We start from the raw sequence: 21551 nt of genomic DNA, 5'->3' as shown, positions 1-21551 counted from the left end.
TATTTTTAGCATCCTGAGAGTCTTGAAGTAAGTCATAACCTGCTTTTGTTCCTTTTTTTTTCTTAATTTCTCTAAAGCACTAAAGGGAAGTGGGCTGATTATTTTTGACATTCCAGTGTCATAAACACTAATATCAATATTTATTCAACCTTGCAGAGAAAAGCTATATAGCAAAGCCTTTTTTATAAACTCAGAAAAAGGTATGTTTTGAATTCTTCTTTTCCTTATCTGAATAAGCCCAGAAAAGAAAGATGTTAGGTTGGGTATTAGGAAAAACTTCCCCCCAAAATGATCCATTGTAATGATATCCCAAAGATGCTTTCATCTCTTAAGATATTCTAGAAAAGAGTAATTTATCTTCTGAGGATGACTTGAATATAGTCTTGCCTGGGGCAGGTATATAATATTTATCTCCCAAGGCCCCTATGATTCTATAAACAAGCAGAAATCAATAGCAAACACAAAGGATAAAAGGACTTTGGAAAGCATTTTCCTGAATTCTTAAAAACACAGTTACCTCAACTAAAGTAGGAAAGAACCTGAGTTTTATTTAAGTAAATACTCAGAATAGAGATATCAATTTGGTTAAAGGGGTAAAATGGATTTCTTTATGGCTGAGTATATTCTTCTATAATGTAAATTTATGTGATCTCACCCTGAGGCAGAAGAGAGAGATGATATTTATTCTCACCATTATTCTAGTTTGATAATGTGGCATCTATTTATACAGAAACCCATATGTAAATACAAAGTTGGTACATTTGTAATTTGTGCTATCTTGGGTTTCTTTGGGTATCATAACAAAACATCACCTAGAAGTTTAAATATAGGTAACAGATAAAAAACGCTTTCAAATTAAATTTAGAAAAGCAACAAATCTCAACAGTTACCTAAATCGAGGGGAAAAACTATACAGTGTTACCCATGCAAATCAGAGCAAAGAAGAAGAATCCAGGGAGATTCCCATGTCATAAGTGTATTCTTGCAACTTGATAACACTCTCTCAAAGTACATGTGGTTTCCCTACCATATTAGATTAATTGGAATCACATTCCAAAATCATATTCCTTCAGATCGCATAGACTAAAAATTGGCATAATCTACAGGGCCAGAGACAAAATCTGTCAAGGGAGGTGAGGCATCTGCTAAAGAGCCAGGACTGTACAATCAATGAAAGGGTTAAAAGATTGTAGAAATGTAAGCCGTGCTAATTAGGTTTCACAGATGACAAACTGCTGAGAAGCCTGGGGGAGGGAGGAGGGCTGTGTCCTGCTGTGTCCTAGAGTCAGAGGTGGGTTTCAGGCACTGTGGCATTCCAGCTCCAGTTCCCAGGGGCAAGGCCATCTTCCCAAACAGTTTACAGACACCACTTCCCCTTAGGGGCACTTGCAGGTATTTACTACTTTCTACCAGAATCCGGCCTCCCTCTCAGGGAAGGTGGGGAAGGGTTAGGAGCATAGGCTCTGCACTGGAACCACTTGGGTCCAGGTTCTGACCCTGGCTCAGCCACTCACTTCCTTCTGTGAATTGGCTAAATTACTAAACCTCTTTGAGCTTTAGTTTGCTTGTCTGTAAAAAATGGGGCTCTCTAACAACTGATATTTATGATTCATTCAACAAATACTTATTGAGCACCTGCTGTATGCCAGGCACTTTCCTAGGCCCTGGTGATTTAGCAGTGAAAGAGAGTGACACAGATCCCTGCTGCCACGGAGCACAAATTCTCAGGAAATGTCACAGGGAATCAGGCAGGTACAGTGCTAAGAGCGCTGCATGTATTTTAGGTTATTTATGGTACCACCACTCTCATAGCAGTGTTAAGGAGATAAAATGAGAGTTATATAAAGTACCTAGAGCTTCCTGGCACTTATGAAGTACTCAGCGAGGGGAAGTTAATACTACTAGCAGGTATTGTAACAGAGGTGGCTGTTCCCATCACTTTAACAGAGAAACAGGGTCATATTCTCAAGCAAAGCAACTGGCCATGAGAATAACCAAGGAAGCCAAGTGGGAGTTGTTTGGGGTGGTGGTGGTGGGGGGGTGACAGCAGGGAGGCCCAGGAGCCTGCTTTGCCCCCAGGATCTGTGCAGTTGCCCAGCATTGGAGAAACTGATTCCGTCTGCTTTGTTTAGGGACCCTACCTTTAAGTTCCTCCTCTCAGTTAGGATATTAATGGAGATGACCTGAATGAAACTTAAGTCTTTCCTTGCCACAATTATGAGTTGAACAAAAAAAGAGGCTCCTGTTTCAAAAGGGAGGTGCTTGCCTTGAGACTTTCAAATCCTTTATCCTTGTTTCCATGGGTCTCTGCAGGGTCTTCTAAAGGCATACATTTTGATAGAGATAACTGGAAAGAGCTATTCTGAGTTTCATCCTAACAGTTCAATTCAGTGAGTATTAGACATGGAAATCACCCAGGGAGTCTCTGTACCTTAGTTTTATTCCCCCTGAAAAGTGACGAAAACAGCTATAACCTGGATGTTAATTTTAATCAACTTCCAAAGCTTTACTATATGCCACATTCAAGGGATTACTCAGGTCTCATACAAACACACCAACTTTTGAAGACAGTACTGTCCTCATTTATGTGGAAGTTGCTTATCTCTCAACCCCAATGGTCTAGAGTACAGAAGACAATTGGGAAACAAGTGGTGTCCGAAGCAGAGGAAGGCATAAAGCCCAACATGCTCGTCTCACAGAAAATGCTGCAGACGCAACTCAGGAGTTATTAATTTTCACTCTACCTGATTTATTATAAGCTTCGTTAGCCTGTTTTCCCAACCCTCTACAGATTAGAAGCAGCAAACGAAAGACAAGGGCACTCTAAGGCAAGTGCAAGAAGTAACTATTGACATATTAGGATTGAGGAAAGACATGAACTATCCTCCCTCAAACAGATATAAAGTATCATTTTTAACACTTTAACAAACTTTTTTAAACTATAAAAAAAGGCATATGCACTCAAAAACTTACTATGTTGGAGTTATTTAGTGTTGGGTCAAGGCTCTATGTACTGCTAAATAAATTCTGAGGTATCATTCTTATAGAAGGACAAGTGAAAGACCAAGAAGATTTTAAATGATCGAGAACAACCTTATGATGTTTAATAACTCTTTGAATAGGGCAAAATGTTAAAATTTTTTCAATCTCCAATGGTTAACATTGTGTTTTTTAAATCTGACACTAATTGGGGTAAGAGATCCAGTTATTAGAGAATTTTATTGACGTGGATCCTGGATAATACTAGATGGATGGGGATATTAGTGTAGGTTCATTCTCTCCTGGGCATTTGAACATTTGGCTCTCATGACAGTCATGTGAGATGGTCAAGGCAGGCCCCCTCCTGAAAACTGATGAGAGAGGCTCAGAGAAGGTCTGTGCCTTGCCCAAGGCCACACGTCTTGAAGTGATAGGGTTACTTGGAGAACCCAGGCCTTCTAACTGGACACATTAAAGTCCAGCAGCTCTGCTGCCCCAGGCCTGCTCCACTCCTGGTCTGACCTCTCAAGGTCAAATCCTCAGCTTTACACAGAGCTACTAGGTATAAAGCCATCCACTAGGGCTTCAGGGAATAAATCAAGAAGATACATAACCTCTGCCCTCAAGGAGTTTATCAGCTGTACTCTAGATTCTAGCGTGTGGGAGGGTGGAATAGGGAAGGAAAGAAGTTTATTAGTAACTACAAGGTAGAATCTGGTTAAGTATTCTGAGTGAGAAAAAACAGGCTTGTAGTGGCCTCTGACAAATGAGCATATCCTACCTGGCCAGCAGGCAGGAAAATGGAGACATTTTGTAACAACTGACTTCTCCAAGATATTCACAGGCAGAGCTTGAAGGTTTCCAAAATGGACTTATATTAAATCCACGATATTTTATTTAAAAAAGGGTCTATAAAAGACTAAACATGATAATTAACTTGGAGGTTCTTCAAAATCCAACGCTGTCTTTCTAGGTAATTCCTTCTTCCCCAACAAAAAAATGTAAAAATCCAAAAACGAAAACCTGGCAAGCTGATCAAAACAAGTGGAGCAGTACGGGGAGGGCGAAACGGGTAAAGGGGGTCAATTATATGGTAACAGATGGAAAATGGACTTTGGGTGGTGAGCATGCTATAGTGTATACAGATAGTGAATTATAATGCTGTACATCTGATACTTATATATTATTAATTAATGCGACCTCAATTAAAAAAAAATATTAGAGGAGGTTTAAGTCTTAATTTGATTTTTATTTTCCTTCGTGTAAGGGCATGTAGACATTGAATCCTCCACTTTAAACAGCAGTAAATTTCACATCTTTCAAGAAGATAGTTCTCTAATAGAGGCAGGTGACTGCTATTTTCCATCAATGCTCATGAATACTGATGTGGCGGAAAAGCCCCTTAGGGCATAACCCAGAACCAAAATGTTAATAAATGCCCTCTATTGTGAAGAAACATGCATCAGTGGGCTCACGGAGTTCAATAACTGGAATCTTTAAGTACTATTTTTCTCCTCCAAGGGAGTTTTACTATTATATTATGCTAAAATTTAGAAATCTTCACAAATATACAATGCAATTAAATCTCACAAGGTAACAAGCTTCCCAGCTGTGCATACCCTGGTTGGCATCTCCTCATTTGAATAATAATTGCTGCCATTCATTTTACAAGCATTCCTATATCTTGTATGCCTCAAAGGCCAGTTTGCAGCAATGGGAAAATTACATGACTGACTGAAAACACACATGACATTTAAACTAAATTAACAGGAAGACTAGTCAAGTCTGATATTTTTTGTCATGTGTCACTACCGCTTAATAGAAATTTACCTCATCACTTTTGCTCTCCAAATTTCATATAAATGTTTTTTTTCTTATGGACACAATTTGTCTTTTTAAAAAAAGAATTTAAGCATCACATAAGAAACAAATGCTATCTAAACCACAAAAGAACCCTGTAACAGGAAGTAGAATAAAGAAACTAACGTTGCATAAAATCATCTTGTGCAATCTTGGAGATCAAATGCATACAGTTTCCATATGTATGCAGGCAGCACTTCAAACAGGCCGAAGATGAGAGAGCTCAAGCCAGTGTTCAATAAAGTGAGCTCATTAAATAAGACAAAGGCCCAAGTGACTGTCATCACACTTAGGAGGTTTATATGTAGTAATACAAAGGGAAATCAATGAGACAACATTCAAAACATTGTGTTAGTTGAAATGGGTATAGAAACATGGACTCATCAGAAGGTCAATGTCAAGGAAAATAATGTTTGTGGCATTATGCAAAGAGAAATGACAGATGAACAAAAAGACACAGTATTATAATGAAAGACATAGTTATGATATGTTGTCCTCTAAATAAAGCATTCAGGTTATTGTAGTTTAGTAGACATTTACTGCAGACAATCCTGAGAGAGGCGAAGGCCATTTAAAAAAGCAGGTTCTAAAAACCTAAAGCAACTGTGTGAAGTTGTGCTACAACACTGATCTAAAGAGCCCTGCCTATGGATGGAAACAGATGCAAACTACCACCACACATGAGTTTTTAGCAAATCCATTCTCTACTCCAATGAGATTTCTCAGAAAATTGTTACTGGGAAGCCATTATTAATCAAAGACCCATTCTAGGTACGTAAGGGATGGAGGGAGATACAAAACATGGTGGTTAACTGTGTACCTGGCTCTATGATGTCTTTGATATACACAATCAAAGCCAATCCTCACCACAATCTTACAAGGAGGGTATTATTTTTCCCATTATACCAAGGAAGAAACTAAGGCTTAGGATATTTAAGATAAAACACCCATATAGCTAGAAAGTGGCAAGAGTCAGTATATGAATTCAGGTCTGACTTCAGAAACTGCTCCAATAGTACATTGTCCCAATGTGATGGTGGGTTGAGGGGAGATGGAGAATGAGATTCACTTTTGCATAATTGGAGTCTGAGGAGGCTGTGGAGACATGCGTCCACATTCAAGGACTGGGAAATCTGAGTTTCCATTCTGGTGCTGCTTCAAATGAGTTGCCTGATCTTGGACAAGTCACTGTACTTTTCCAAGTTCCGAGTTCCTCCATCATACGGATGGACACTGAAGAACTTTAAGTCCCTTCATCAACACAAGAAGCTACTCATAAAAGTATCAGTGGAATATTTTAGAAATCTAATGAGCATTCTTGACCATTCCTCCTCTGGCAAAAGCAAAGTAGGTAGAAGAGAATAACCAAGCAACTTTCCCCTCTGCCCTTGCTTTCAGTCAGGCTAAATATGTCTGAAATACCGAAGGTTCACAGTATGCAAAACCAAAGTTAATTATGCAATGAATTTAAACAGGAAATGTTAACACAGAATAGAAACAAGTCTTGTAACCTCTTACTCAGACTGTCTCCTTGTGTATAAATGGGAACCACAGACCCTGAGGCATTCAATTCAACCCCAGATGAGAATGTTGTAAAGAAAATGAGTGAGTCTACGGCCATGCCACCTTGAATGTGCCTGATCTCGTTTGATCTTGGAAGCTAAGCTGGGTTTGAGCCTGGTTAGTACTTGGATGGGAGACCACCTAGGAATACCAGGTACTGTAGGAGTTAAAAAAAAAAAAAAGAAAAGAAAATGAGTGATGGAGACACCTCAAATCACAGGACCAACACAGGAATCGGAAAATATCCTTCACTATTTCAAATTACTCTACAGTGGTTAAACAATAAGATACAGTGAAGGTTCAGACATTTAAGAGATGCAATGAGAAATGTTTCAACATTCCCTCCAATGCATTCAAAAAGCCTCAGATCAAAATACAAAAAAGGAGCGTCAACACAGGGTTGCTATAAATAGGCACTATTTGATGATATATGCGTAGAGAACAAATCCAAATAATCACCACCAGAAAGTACTTCTGTATTTCTGATTTACTTTTCAAATAGTTAAAACATGCATAAAATCTTTAAAAGCTTTTAATGAATTGGAAACAAGCAAATCCTCCATATGAAATTAATCTTGACATTTATAAAAGAACCCCCAGTACTTTAAAATGAAAAGTAGGAAAGCCGAGCTAAATTATACATTTGTACGGTTATCAAATTTTAACACTAAAACATTTCAGTGTCTTTGATGACTTCTGAAGTACACATAGCACATTACCTATGGAGTCTACATACTTATTGGACTCCTTTGGAAGCCATTGGTGAGTTCTGCTACCAGGTGGCTTGTTCTGATTCTAAAGAGTGCAAGAACACTGGGACCCTCAGCATCCAGATTCATATTAAAGAATATCGCAAGGAAATTCATCAGAACCTCAGGGGCTGTTTTTTGTCAAAGCTAATATATTCCATGAGAAAGGAAAATGTATTTTTTAAACTGGATATAACTAGAGACTTCAATAAAACCAAGGTAAGTTATCATATTTATGTCCTGATTTCGGTTATCATATTTACTGATTTCCAATAAAAAAGATAGGTATACAGAGAGATTTATTTAAAAGACACAAAAACTGGCAGCACCTACAATAGGTATCAGTTGCTTGGATGAAATAAAAGCACTAATGTGGTTCCCTTTCTTAAATGTCTGTAGTATTTGCTCCCAATACTATTTACCTGCCATGTACATTACCTGACCAGACTATTAGTTCTTCAGTGTCTTTAAAAGTCTCTTGTCTTGGGATCTCACCACCTGACAGGTGCTTAACTATGACAAAAATATGGATGGAGCTCTTTTGATAAACTAGTTAGAAATCCCTACTAGCAATGTCCTCTTTCTTTCAAATCATTGACATCTTTAGGCATTTCAAACCACTGTGCTCAGGGGAATAGGGCTTTAAGTTATAAAGCAGGACTAGACAGATGGATTTAAACATAATTTGGGGGTAAATGGCCTATGATTAAAATACATGAAAAAGGCAAGTTGATTTATATTACTTTCCTTAACAACTATCAAAAGAAACATTAGGTTTTAAGAAAAAAAAGTACAAGAAGTTATTCAAGATGGACTTAAAAAGAAAACCTGACAACGGTCATGTTCTTAGTTGAGGGGTACAAATGCTTTTTATCTTCTTATTTGATTTTCAAGGAAAAATGATTAATTCAGCTCAATTCCAATAAAGGTAAACTTGGAAGTTCTGTTTTATTTAAAAACTATACTCATTAAAATTTAAAAGATAACATTACAACCATAAGCATCCAGGAAGCTGATGGATACTAATATACCCAAAAGCTAATTCTATGGGAAACGTTAGTTTACGATAAACATAAACAAGCTGCAGCCATGCCGTAAGGCTAACATCTGACATGCAGGTCACACATAATACATATTTGTTAAATGAATGAATACATGGATCTACTTAGATTTCTCATGCTATTATTTCTTTCACCTGTTTTATTAAACCAAACTGCTAACCTTTATAAGTTCTTTATAAATACTATCTAAAGAGAAAAAAAATGACTGGCATTAAAAACTCATAATTTTCAACTATGACCCTACTCAATATATCAAGAAGGTGATAGCATTTGGATTGCTTCTGTGACTTATAAGGAATTTTTTCATTATATTTAAAAGGAAATACAGGCCATATAGAGAGTATCTTAGCATATGGCTAAGTTTATGTGCTCATCTGAGTAGAATAATTTAGTTTCATAAAAAATGCAAATTTAACAGTAGTGCATTAATTCATGCCAACACTGCTCTCATGACAATCGCCAGGGACCTCCCTCATGAAATCAATATGCATATATCTATTTAACTTTTATCACAGGCTCACTAAGTAAATATCACACTATAGACCACTTAGGTATTCATTATTCAGAGGCAAATAGCAAATGTAAAAAGCAGGCTGGTAGTGTCAAGCTATTAACAAATCAATCGATAACTGCTCTCCCTTTTAGTTTGCCAAATGAGGGCAAAGATGTGCAACATCTGGAGAGCAAACTGTTAATCTGCTGCCTAGGAGGATCTGTTTACAGCAGAGGGTTCCATATTTACACTGACTCTAACACAGTCTCTCAAGGAAACGTTAAGTTGTATTATGTCTTCTCAAGCTTTAATAAGTATTAAAAGAGATCCACTCTTTCATACTATTCCTCAGACACCAAAAGGCCTCAGATCTCTAAGGACTACAGAGGGAAACACTACTCTTGGCTCCCCAAAGTGTCTGAGATTGAAGCAGAACTAAAAAACACAAGTGCACTGCATGATGAGGAGAAAATAATTTAATTCTCAAATCCCTCACTTCTAGTGCTTTCAAAGTAAGATTTTTAGCATTCTTTAGAAATCACATATGTTCACAAGCAGCTAATGCTCCCAAAGTGACCAAGAATGGTCCCAATTTTGCAATAACTCAATTTTTTCCTTTAAGTGTGAGCCCTGGTAAACACCACATTCATGGCGCCAACCCTCTGACAATATCGTTCTTTGTGCATTAATTTCAGGATGATCGCTACTCTTATTCTGTCCACGTCACAGAGAGCCAATACATTGTACGTACTGTATATAAGGTCACTTACCCAACTTGTCAGCTAATAGACAGTGAAAATGAAATGAAAAAAAAAAAAAAATGGAAGTTCAGTCACTGGCATAAAATTGAGCTTCATGACTGCTTCCTCAACTTGCACCACATGATAAAAACTATTATTGCAATGACAGCCATAGAACTCCAAAAGTATTGCCCATTTTTATCTCTCATCCATTCAGAAAAATCAACAGCAAAAATCAAGCAAAGCCATACATATGATGCTCTTATCATGAGAACAGGTCCTGACAGATCAAATATCTTCCCTACTAACAGCAAGAGGGAAAAAAGGACCCCTTCTCACTTTTTATTCATCTGTGACTCGATCTCTAGAGAGAACATGACTATTTGTTGTCAACACAGAAGTTAACATCAGCACACATGTACATCCCTGCTAGAAGCAAGTCGTGCTGGGTTTTAATTGAACCTGCACTGTATTTACTTACCCTCCTGTCTTATTTCCTGGGTGAAGAGTTTAATTAATACTTCACTTCAGAAACAAGTCACACACAAGAATAGCTTTATTGGGAGTAAAAGTCATAATAGCAAAATCTGCTTTTCCTGTGAATGGCAGTTTTCTCACTGCATTTCCCTTTTCCTCAGTGGAAATCTGTCTCCTCTCTTCTGTCTCAATGATGAAAGTAGAGTCCATAAAATGATTCACAAAGAATGAGAAAAAAGTTAGAAAACATCCTCTTGTTACCTATTTTTTCTCTAAGATGTTCAGTGCTCACCTTCTTTCCAGAGCACAAAGTACAGCAGGCTCTCATCACCTGAGCAAACTGCACTGTTGTGTCAGAGCCATTACATTCTGTCTGTTTATCAGGTTAAGAGCTAGGGGCACACACGGTCAGGATGTTAGAAACAAGTTGCAGTACGTGTGGTTTGCCCCACCCCCCAACGCCCCAACAGAAACCACCCCCACTTCCTACTGCCGGCGCTGTCGTCCCAAGCCTTACCCTGCCCAAGAGGTTGTCCTGAAGCAGCGTCTCTTGCAGCACTGGGGCCACCTCCTCCAAGCTCAACATGTGGCAAAGGTCAGTGAGTTCCTCCTGTCCCAGGGACCCAATGCCTGATGTATCAAAACTGTCAAACAGCTCCTTGAGTCGGGCCTCATGCTGGTCCTGCTCCACCTCATCCATCCCATAGCCCACAGCGCTCACCTGTGTGGGACAGAGACAAGAACAGGTTGTGGCAGCCCCAAGAGTCCTACTGCCACCACCCCTTGGCACGCTACCCCCACCCATGCTAGCCCCTTGGGAATGCTCTGTATGCCTTAGTCCCCTCATGCTGGTGGATCAGGATCTTGATGAGGGCCAGAAGGAGAGGCAACGCTGCGCACCTCTCAGCAAGACCACGGGTGTCTCCAGGACCGTGGCCAGTGGAGCTGCCCCATGCCCTCACACGGGGCTTACCCAGAGGTCGGGTCACCGCGGGGTAACGTTACCAGAATGAGTGAGTCTCCTAAGCAGAAAGGCACCCTCCTTTCCTGCCTGCTCCTCAGGCCAGCAGCCAGTCTATCAAACTCAAAACTGAGAGCCTTCTCTATCAGCTCATCTGGCCTAGGACTTACAGATGGTGAAAGACCACTTCTGACATCCAGTCCTTTCAAATGAACTAATTGTTAGCAGCAACAGACTGCAGGGCCAGAGCTCTCACACAAGTCCGCAAGCTCCCGACGACCTGCCCAGATGTTGTAATCTGCCGGCTTGGATGAGCTGTTTGGTTTCTCTTCTTTTAGCCTAGATGCCCCCTTCTGTTGTTAGACTGGAGGACTGCAGCAGGAGGCCATGCGCAAAACACTCTGATACAAAACCACCTCCCTGTTCACATGAGACCAAATGCCTTTTACATGAGTTCCTCAAAAAGCAACTCAATTAACTTTATTGGTGCAATTACATGAGGTGTGACAGGAAGAGTACTCCCTGAGGCTCATTTTAGTCCCAGGGAGGTTTAGGTAATGCCTAGTTGCCTAGAGAAAGGGGAAAACACCACTCCAACCTTTCAGACTGTGAGGTTTGAAGGAGTCACGGGCCATATAAATCATACAGAATCTCGGGGAACCTCTACCATTGGCCATCTCATCTCTGTTCATCTGTTTATTCTGTCTTCCATCTCTGTGACCCACCCAAACCCCAGGCTTTCTGTTTTTCCATTTTCTGTGGGACCCGTAAAAACATGGAGTCATCAATAACTCTCTGAATCACTTCTGCTAAATATATATATTATAAAATACTAGGTACATCATGCTTAAATAATAAATCTGGTTTTTTGTTTGTACGATAATTCATTTTTAATGTGTTGGGTCTTCCAACGAAAGCCTGAAACCTGCACATCTGAAGGTACCTTCATCATGATGCAATAGAAGCCAAATACGACATATACCCTTGAGAGGGTGACCTCATCCATCTGAAACATGGCTCTCAGAAACAGCCCTTGATTATAAAAAGCAGTACCTTTAAAAAAATTTATCTTGTCAGTTATTTTATCACGGTAATTTTTTTATTGTGATAAAAACCACATAACATAAAACCCACCCTATTAACAAAATTTTAAGTGTGTAGTACAGTACTGTTCACCATATGCACATTGTTCTACAGCTAATCTCTAGAATTTTTTCATCTTGCATGACAAACTCTATACCCACTGCACAGCAACTCCCCATTTCCCCCTCCTCCAGCTCCTGACAACCACCACTCCACTTTTAAAAGCAGCACCTTTAAACCAAGCTCTTGGTCAGAAAACTCTAACTTACAGGTGATGTTCCATGGAGCAGACCATTACAACATAGGAAACGCGCAAGTTAAAATCCTGAACCCGGCCAGAACTTAAAATAGGAGAGCCCTGAACAAATCAGTGCCGCTCTAGGTTGCGTGGCTTTCTTTCCATAGACAACTCTTCAAAACATGACAAGCTAAAACAGGGCCCTGGCCATCTCAAAGGTTTCAGTAGAACCATGTGGACCCAGAAGATGGATTCAAACAGCTCCACCATGGAGCTCGATTTTTACTGGGGCCACTCATTAACACGAAGTGGCACCGTTCTGGTCCAGACTCCTGGTCTCAGAAGGTCTCTTCTCCTAATTATCAGTTTTTCTATTACTAAGGTGCTGCTGGCTCTGGCTACCTTCCCAGAATTGGTCTGTTGGGTTAACTAATCATCATGTAAATGTTTTCAAAATAAGTTGAGAGTGCTATATAAACATCAAAGCATCAGAAAAGAAACCCCAAGGTGTTAAGCAAAGCCACAAAACCCAGGAATTTAGACAAGGCCAAGGTTTGGCTAATGAGATTCACCTAGAGTCTGCAAGTTAATTGTCAGCTGGGATCCGCTGCGAATCCCCAAGGTGTTCTGAGATCTTCAGGGTTGCCATAGCTCTCAGACTCACTGAGTTTAACATTCCCCTGAGCTGTAATCTGACCAACTTTATAAAAGCCAGGCTACTCTGTTTCTGCTTGATTTGTCACATTAAAACAAAAACAAAAACACCTCAAAAGTGAAAGGATTCTAAAGCTTCCCACTTTTAAAATTATTAAGGGGTGAAGATTTGTCCACTAAATCAACATAAATGGGCTGTAAAACTCACAGTGTACTGAGAAATCCTGATCTTATCCACAGCTTTGAATTGATAAGCTAACATGCCCTGCTCTTTGGGAGGTCATCGTATTTTCACTAAATCAAGCCTCTTTCATTTTATGGCAGCTTTCTTTTCTTTAATCTCTTTATTTCACCTCCCTCCTTCCCAAGATACTTAGGAAAACATTCTTTTGATGGAAGGGGAAAACAGCCTCACCCCTGCAGAACACATGATAGTACGGAAGGAAATATCTAAAAGATGTTACATATGGCGACAAGTTGTCAGTATTCTTCTGGCATGGAATGCATTTTTACTGGTTGATATTATCCCCCAAATGTTCATCAGTAATTTCATGTGCAAGAATTTTTTTCCCCCTACTTGCCAGAAATTTCTTCATGGACAAAGTCCACAATTTCTATTTCTTTTATAGCTCTCCCCAAATGCATAGTACAGTGTGTTCTACACACCAGGACATAGTCAACATTGTGGACTGAGTGGAGATTCCTCGAGTGGAAATTTAACCTGAATGAGAGCTACAGAAATAAGCATATGAAGACTTGGAAATGCCTATTTCTTCCACAAACACACCTCTACTTCCCCCATCCAACCCCTTTTTCAAAGGCATTTACAGTTCTAGACATAATCAAGCAGAAGCAGAAAGCCAACACCCACTGCCAAACTGAACTATGAGAGCCATCTAAAGTTTGGTTCAGGGAATTAGTAAGGGAGCCAACGGATTCACAAACTTCAGCTGCATTTTTTGTTGTTGTTGTTATGAGATGTGACTTTGGAGGAGAATCTGTACTAAATACCATCCCTGGTCCCCTGGTTTATAGAATGAGAAGAATAATACCCATCTGGAAGGGTTGTCCTGAGGGTTATATGGTAAGCAAGAAAGAGAGCTAATCCTAGAAAAAGCTGATACAGGAAGGAATCTGAGAAAAACCAAGAAAATACCTACAACTTACAAAAGAGGGGTAAACTGAAGAGAGGTAACTCGTACAAGTCAATCAGCCATACATAGGTCTGGCTGAATCAAAGCCATTCAAAGACGCAGAGGGAGAGCTGTGGAATACCAGAATGGGCAAGGGATATATTACGTATATTAAAACATTACTAAACGGTAATAGCAGGAGATAATGTTCAATGCTTCCTCTATCTTTTCAGGGAGATTACTGATAAACTTAATGTCAAAGAAAAGCAGAAAGACTGAACTATCGTTGAAAGTTCAGAAGAAATTCTTTTTAAACTTCTGAGCATTTAAGTCTGGCCTACGCTGAGTACACATACAATCTCATTTAATCCTCTTCGTTCTTTAAAGTAGAGATATTACCATTTAAGATATAGAAACTGGAGCTTGGCAAAATCAAGCAACTTGTCCAAGGGGACATTGCTACTATGGGGGTGGGGCCTGGTCTGACTTTAAACCATACTGTCTCTCAATCCTATATATGTACACAGAACACATGAATGGGATCACTGAAATGTTACTGGCAAATCACTTATCTATACTTTATGTGTTAACCACATGTACCAAGTACTAGAAACCACCATGGAACATTTGATGGCCACAAACTCCCACAAATTGGAATGGGGAGTGGTGGGGTTCCTTCCTCTCTCCCTCCCTTCCTTCATCCACATATTGAATAATTATAGCCTACAAGGCACTAGGGATACACAGAATAAGTAATCTCCTTTTACTAAAACTGCTGCAGGATTTAGGGAAGGAAAAAATAAATTTTTATGTAAAAATGACCATGAAGAGTCTCATATCTTTAATAATGGGCATAGTCTAGGAATTGACAGTTGTTAAATTAATTCCCCCAAACATTTTTATGTCTAATCTGTGCAGTTCAAGGCTTTCCAGAGTCAAAGCCTAAATGGCATCCATCAGTGACACGAATCTTTCTCAGAGATAAAGAAAGTTGGGTTTGGAGTGATAAATCTTCCTTCAAATGGCAAAGAACAATTCTAGTTTTACAAAGCTTGTCATAAACCTGGGCCTCCCTTCATCATCTACCTTCTCAAACTGTCAGAAGCCTTTACCACTCCAACGGAATAAAAGGGCCAGTGTGTGAGCAATATTTTGGAGTTCTTACTAGGGGTGGTTAAATAAGAGGCAGATGAACAGAGCCATTAATCAAAACATTTACCACCCAGTAACCACTCATAATGAGAACTATTCGGAGCATTTTCTTTCCAAATAACTGAAAACAAGGCTGCCAAAATGTGCAGACCCTGACAAGGATGTCCATTACTGATTTGTGTTATTGTGTTCCACTCGGCAACCCAGGCTGATGAAATCACGGTCCCAACTGGGACTGGAAAAGAGGTAGGTGGAGGTGCAGCTGGAATAATGAACTCCCCAACATAAGGCCAGCATGAAGTGGATACATGAACTTATGAACTTTCCAGCATCCAAGATATAGAAAAGAGCTTGTAAGAATGGCACCATGGCCAAAGGGGACGTCTATTCTCGGTCAGTGGGAGTGAAAAAGGGACAAAGCCTGGCAAGGGAAAACCAAATAATAAATAAGCACAATGCCAGACCCCCTAGCCCAGGCCTTTTATTTCCCCTCCAGATGGTCAAGCAGCTGAACAGCTACGAGGAATGTCTGGATGTCCCTCTTGGCTCAGCCGCATTCGTTGGGTATTATAATAGATGCTTTTGGATCTGCATTCAGACATAGCTGTTGGGGGTCCACAGACCAGGCAGTGACCACCAAGTGACTAATTTCGTTACTTTATAACTAAAGTGATAAACAGGCATAAACCCTGCTTTGGCAAAGCTTTTCATTCACGCCTTCAGCTTTCACCATTTTGGTAAGTCAGAGCCTCATAATGCCCATGATCAAATTTAAATGTTTCTTCTCCTTTTTTTTCTGCACTTTATTTGCTGCACAGATTTCCAGTCCTACTGTCTTGGACTAATTTCAGTATAAAACGAAATAGTGACAATAATAAAATTAAATTTAGCAAAAGCTTAATAGAAAAAGCAATCGTCCTCATTTAGATATCTATAGAGAATGTTTCTGCCAAAAACTACTGCTGTCCAAACTGATTACTGTCAGACAGCCTTCTAGATACCAAAAGCACAAGAATATCACCAAGAATATAAATCATGATATAAAAATATAACACAAAAGCTTCAATGCCACCACACACGAGGAGAAAGTTATATTAAATTTGAAAGAAAATAACCTTTGCTAACTACACTATAAAATTTAATTTAACTAAGGGTAACCCACTAGAATTTATTCTAAAACATAAATAAACTGTAGTATTTTACTATCCTGAATGATGTAGAAAAGTCAAGCTTTTGTTAAACCTCATAGCTAGGTGGGTAAGCCAATCAAGTCATTCACTTAGGAAAGCTGGAGGAATAAAATCATTAGCCTACCACTTTGGGTTCAGGAACTGTAATCAGCTACTAAGTGAAATTACAGAAGCAGAAAACAGCTGCCTGTTTGTTACTTTCTTAAAAGAGCCTGCTTATAACAACTTTCCCTTCTTGAGCCATATTAACTCAAATTAATGTAGAATGCCTGCAGCTATAAGAACAGTTCTCTGATGTAAAAGAGCTTCTCTTTTTGCATCTATAAACAAAAGATTTTCCCAATGTCGTTTCCGAAGTGAACCTTAGAACATAATACGTAATTTTCCACCTAAAAGCTGGAATAAATGGTTAATTGCTGATATAAATTGCAATAAAAAGCAACCTAATTTCAAAGTTGCTCACTTGCTTATTCCCATAATCTTTTAAAAATTCTATTTTATTTGTAAATAGGATAAAAGTATCTTTTTGCAAGCTTCAGTAAGTCTCTCTACAAGCCCTTGCCCAACAGATGTAAGTTCAATAGCCAGAATTCATACCACATAATTTACTGGCTTACAAATGAATTGGCATCTATAAAAATAAACCTCCTGAAAAGGCTTTAGGCTGTTTGAATCCCTGGAAAACGCTCTGGCTAAACTTGCCAACCTTTTATCAATATAAACCTGATAGAATGTATTTTCATTATCAACATAAAATGGAAGCATCAAGATTGGTGAAATGTTAGTTTAGAAAGTCATTTGCAGTGACATTTAAAAACAATTTACTTGAACAACATTTGACTTATGATAAGAATATTGCCTATTAAATTAAGATTGGCTGTTCAGAATTCATTGGAGCTCTGTTCTGCCCTCTGTGACAGTTAACATCTTTTGTTATTAAGGGTCATCACATATCTAAAATGACAAAAGAACAAGAAGAAAGACGCCCATGACATTCTGAGCAAGTACCTATTAAAATGACTGATCCTTGACATTTTAATGCAAAAACAGTGCCTCTGATGGCTTCCTTTCTGTTAGCCCCTATAAAGCCTTATCCTGCCTCTGCCCCATGTTCAACCCACTTGGAACATCCATAAGTCCTACTCTTTATCTATACTGCAGTTAGGAATTCTTTCCTCTAAAGAATCAACACAGAGTAGGTAAAAATAAACAGATACGCAAACAAACTCCCTAGCAGTTCACTTAACCTCCCTAAGGACACTGACAACAGCTGAAGAAACCACAACAAACTGGTTTTGTAGCCAACCTGAAATGTCACTTTTACACACAGTCTGGGATTTTTCACAGCCCCCTTAAACTCCAGAGCAAGATCTGCCAGTATTCCAGGTCAGCCACCAATATGTTCGTCACTAGAGAAGATTCAAGATAAAATTAAGCTGACGCAGAAAAAATACATTTCCTTACAGACTGTCAAGCCTCAGGAAACATGTAAACATATAAATTTATGTTAACGTATGCAAGGGAGCCCAACTGAGAATCTTGGATAGTCTCAGGAGCTTAGCCAATGTGCCACGGTGGACTTTATTAGGATTCTAATCCTAAAAAGCTACCATGTCAGTCACAGAAATACAACCATACAATCTGTTTTGATTTCATAAATTCGGGAGTTAAATTGCATGACAAGCTCACCTCAGGAGTCCCTCAACACTAGGAGAGGATCTGTTCCAGTGAAGTAAAGAAAGCCGAAGACCTCATAATAGATAAGTCGTGTAGACACAAGGTACACGATGGAACAATCTTTCCAGCTGCTATTTTATTTGCAGGGCTGAGGCTCGGAGATCGCTTCTTTCTCTCTCTCTCTTTCAACTTCGCAGAAAGAGCTTTCAGCAGTGAACAGTTTCCATCAGCTTTGTCCTTTTGTCAGGCATCGGTTTGGTGCCTGCAAGAAGCCCAGCCCCTGGAACCCTACAAGCTTCTCCCGCAACACTCCACACACTTGGATCCTGCTGGTCTGGCGATCAAGACTTTCGGACAACTAACGAGTGTCATTTTGTTCTTTACTCTTTCTTAGTACTTGCCCAGGGAAAGTCTTTCTACAAGCATTGATCCCACACACCTTCGAAAATCCCCAGTTTAAGAGTAGCTCTCGGCTACCCAGACAGCCCAGGCTAACACCCTGGGTTTCCCCAGACAGGTTTCTCTTCAGCTTCTCAATCATAAGCCTGCCTGGCTGGCACAAGGCAATAGAACCACCACCCTTTCTGCTCCCTCCGGGACTCAAGTCCACTCCTGAACCAACATACAGTAGCTGCTTTTAGCTGGCAGCTGCGGGCTGGGACCACGCGGATAGCGGAGGCGCCCAGACCGAGCTGCGCTATGCGGTGCTGCCGGAGGGCAGACGCGCAGCCCACGTCCCTGGCAACCTGTGATGCCGATGCGTCCCGACCTGCCAGCCCACTTCACCCCCAGAAACCTCAGACACCCCATTGTACCGCCAGGCCCCCGCCGTCCTCGCCTACCTTCTGTCGGCCTCTCCGTTGCGCGGGTACAGCCGGCTGCCTGCCTCCAGTGCTCTGCAAAGCGAAGGCGGAGGCTTTGTTAGGGCACAAGAAGCGGGACAATACTTTGCAGGCGGCGCCGAGGTTCGGGGCGGGCGTCCTTCAAAAGGACGAGCGTGGGGACCCGCGCGAGCGTCATTTCCATATGTAAGGGGCCAGCTTTTACAAAAGCGCGGCTCCCGGGGGCTACGGCGCGAGTCCTCCCCAGAGCTGGCCCGCCCCCGCCAGCGTCTCCCGCTACTCCGCGACCCGCCCCTCCTCCCGCCCCCGAATTCACCCCCTCCCCGCCTGGTCCCCTGAGAGCGTCCCGGCCGGGCCGGCGGCCCAGCCAGCCACTTCCTCGCTGCCGCCCCTGCCTGAGCCCAGCCCTCGGGGACAGCTCCCGCCCTGGTCCCGGGCCCCGAAGGGGAAGCCCCGGCCTGTCGCGATGCCGGGGTCGCAGGGCCCCGCCGACGGCGCGGGGGCAGAGCCAGGCCTCCGTGCACCCCCAGGCCGCCAGGCCAGGGTCCCGGGTGCGGGATCCTCGCTTACCGCGTCCCGGGGCTTAAGCGCCCGGCGCCACCGCGGGTACCATGGCTGCGGGCGCGCTCAGGGCTCGCAGGCGGCGGCGGCAGCAGCAGCGGGACGGCCGCGCCCAGCGCGCTCGGCTCCCGGCTCTGCCGCGGCCACCCGGAGCTTTGGACGCCGGGTTGGAAAGGCCAGGCCCGCGCGCGGAGGAGGAGCCAGGGCGGCGCCAGCCCGGGCGCGGCTCCTCCTCCTCGGTCCGCGCCGCAGGGGCCACGGAGGGAGGAGCGCCGAGCGCCTCCGCGGCGCTCGCGGGGTCTGTCACCCCGCCACCTCCACCCGGACTGCGCCCCAGGCCCGACTGCTTGGGTTGCCGGAGCCTGAAGAAGCCCGGTTCCAGCTTGGCTGGCGCGTGACACTGGGGCGGTCGCCTGGGAGATTTTAACTTGGAAACGCCAGGACTCTATGGGGTGCAGGTGGAGGAGGCCAGCGGCTGGCGCTTCCACCCTTCGACCCCCTGCCGGCTCGCTTTCCTTTCCTTCCAAACGCGCCCGCACACACCCGTCAGGAAACCCGGCCGGCCTCTTCTAGGTGTGGAGGAAAGCCCGCTCCCCCGCCCCCCGGCCCATGGTACTTTAAAGGGGGGCCTCTGGTGCCTCTCTTGTCCCCCAGGCGCTCCTCATTTCTCAGCCCTCGAGCACCCATTGGTTGTCAGTGCAGGAAGGGTCCAGGGGGGCTGAAGGGCTCTAGACTCGACTTGCGATCCTTTGGGGCGAATGCAACCCTCCCACAGGATCTAGACTGGCTTTCGCACCTGCCCACTCTGTCCTCATAGGCTCCCACCCCCTATCCAGTCTTCCGCCGCACATCCAAGGCTCGGTCCCTCGCCACAAAGGACAGAAACTCCTTGGAGTTGGCAGTTCTCCGGCCAACCATTGCTCGATATTTACCGCCTCACTCGGGCTCCACAGCACCCCGCCTCCCCAAGTCTCTCTGCTTTCTCACTCCTCTATCCCTATACTTTTGATCAGGATGCAAACAGGATTCCAAGACCAGGGCTAGAGGCGGCGGCAGCTGTGGGCTGGGGCGATACCCAGGGCTCTCTGAGCTGCAGGGTTAAATGTGTTGCCCTTGAAGAAGGAGCCGCCTGATTTACTATAATCCACAAGTCTGGTTATTTCAGCAAGAAACTGAAGAAAACTCCCTTGCTGCTGAGAGAACAAGGGATAGGCAGGAAGAAAACTAGCGTTTGAGCTTTCAGTGTGCTGGAAACTCGATAAAAATGATCTTACCTAATCCTTGCACCACCTTTAGAGGGCAGACGTTATTATACCCATTTTGCAGAGGAGGAAACTGGGCCCTGGAGATGTTAAGGAGTTTGCTAGTACTTGGCAGAACTAGGATTCAAAAGCAGATCACATATGATAAAATTGCATAGCACTAAGTACACATACAAATGAGTGCATGTGAATGTGGCAACATTTGAATAAGGCCCTAGGATTTTCTTAACGTCAGTTTCCTGGTTGTGATAGTGTACTGCAGTTATGCAAAATGTTAACGGGAAAAATTGGGTAAAGGGTCTTTAGAGGATCCCTCTATATTATTTCTTACAACTTAATATGAATCTACAGTTATTTCAAAATAAAAGTTTTCGTTTTTGTTTTTGTTTTTGTTTTAAATAAAGCAGATCAGTCTTATCTTAGAACCCAAGCTCTCTTCCTTAAACATGGTGTGCCTGGGAAATAAGACAGAGGAGAGGTTCGTGTTCCGTGTGTACACTCACGCTCATATACTTTGTGCATGGTAGTTCAGACCAGTAATAATTATATAACACACATGCACACTGTTTGTTAAGCCAATAGCTAACGTTACCAGAATACTTACAGAGGTGTCATTTTATAAATAAGAGTATAATGTTCTCCTGGGACTTAAACAGCCAAAAGTCTTAGAAGGTAAGAATGAAGAGATGTTTTTGTTCTACCTAATCTCTGCCATGGGAGCCTCACCAGCCTAGGTTTCTCTCCAAACATCTCTTTTCAACCTGCAAGAGTCTTTAAGGGTGAGACTGCTCATTAGTTCAAATAAGTGATTCTTGGGGGCCAGGGACGTTGGAAGCAACATTCACTCACTCTCTGTGGAGGAAGTTCGGAATTGGT

The 21551-nt window shown here is 42.1% G+C and overlaps 1 protein-coding gene and 1 pseudogene across 9 annotated transcripts in view; one reads left to right on the top strand and one right to left on the bottom strand.

Annotated features, from left to right (window-relative positions):
- Positions 1-19602, bottom strand: part of NIN (ninein) — a 93916-nt gene extending 74314 nt beyond the window's left edge. For 5 of the 9 annotated variants that reach the window (XM_023527251.1, XM_011385570.2, XM_011385580.2 and 2 more), the window contains exons 1-3: positions 19423-19601; positions 18853-18906; positions 10440-10643 (exon numbers count right to left, since the gene is read on the bottom strand). In XM_023527251.1, the coding sequence (XP_023383019.1) occupies positions 10440-10622 (183 nt within the window). In that variant the 5' untranslated portion in view covers positions 10623-10643; positions 18853-18906; positions 19423-19601. Of the gene's footprint in view, positions 1-10439; positions 10644-18852; positions 18907-19422 lie in introns of all 9 variants that reach the window. The other 4 variants (XM_023527249.1, XM_023527252.1, XM_023527253.1 and 1 more) reach the window with 2 other exon arrangements.
- Positions 6449-6568, top strand: LOC111735875 (annotated as a pseudogene).
- Positions 19603-21551: the final 1949 nt, after the last annotated feature.

This window comes from Pteropus vampyrus, unplaced genomic scaffold (assembly GCF_000151845.1).
Source record: "Pteropus vampyrus isolate Shadow unplaced genomic scaffold, Pvam_2.0 Scaffold15, whole genome shotgun sequence".
Classification (NCBI taxonomy): Eukaryota; Metazoa; Chordata; class Mammalia; order Chiroptera; family Pteropodidae; genus Pteropus; species Pteropus vampyrus.
This window is presented reverse-complemented; position numbering and strand designations above follow the sequence as displayed.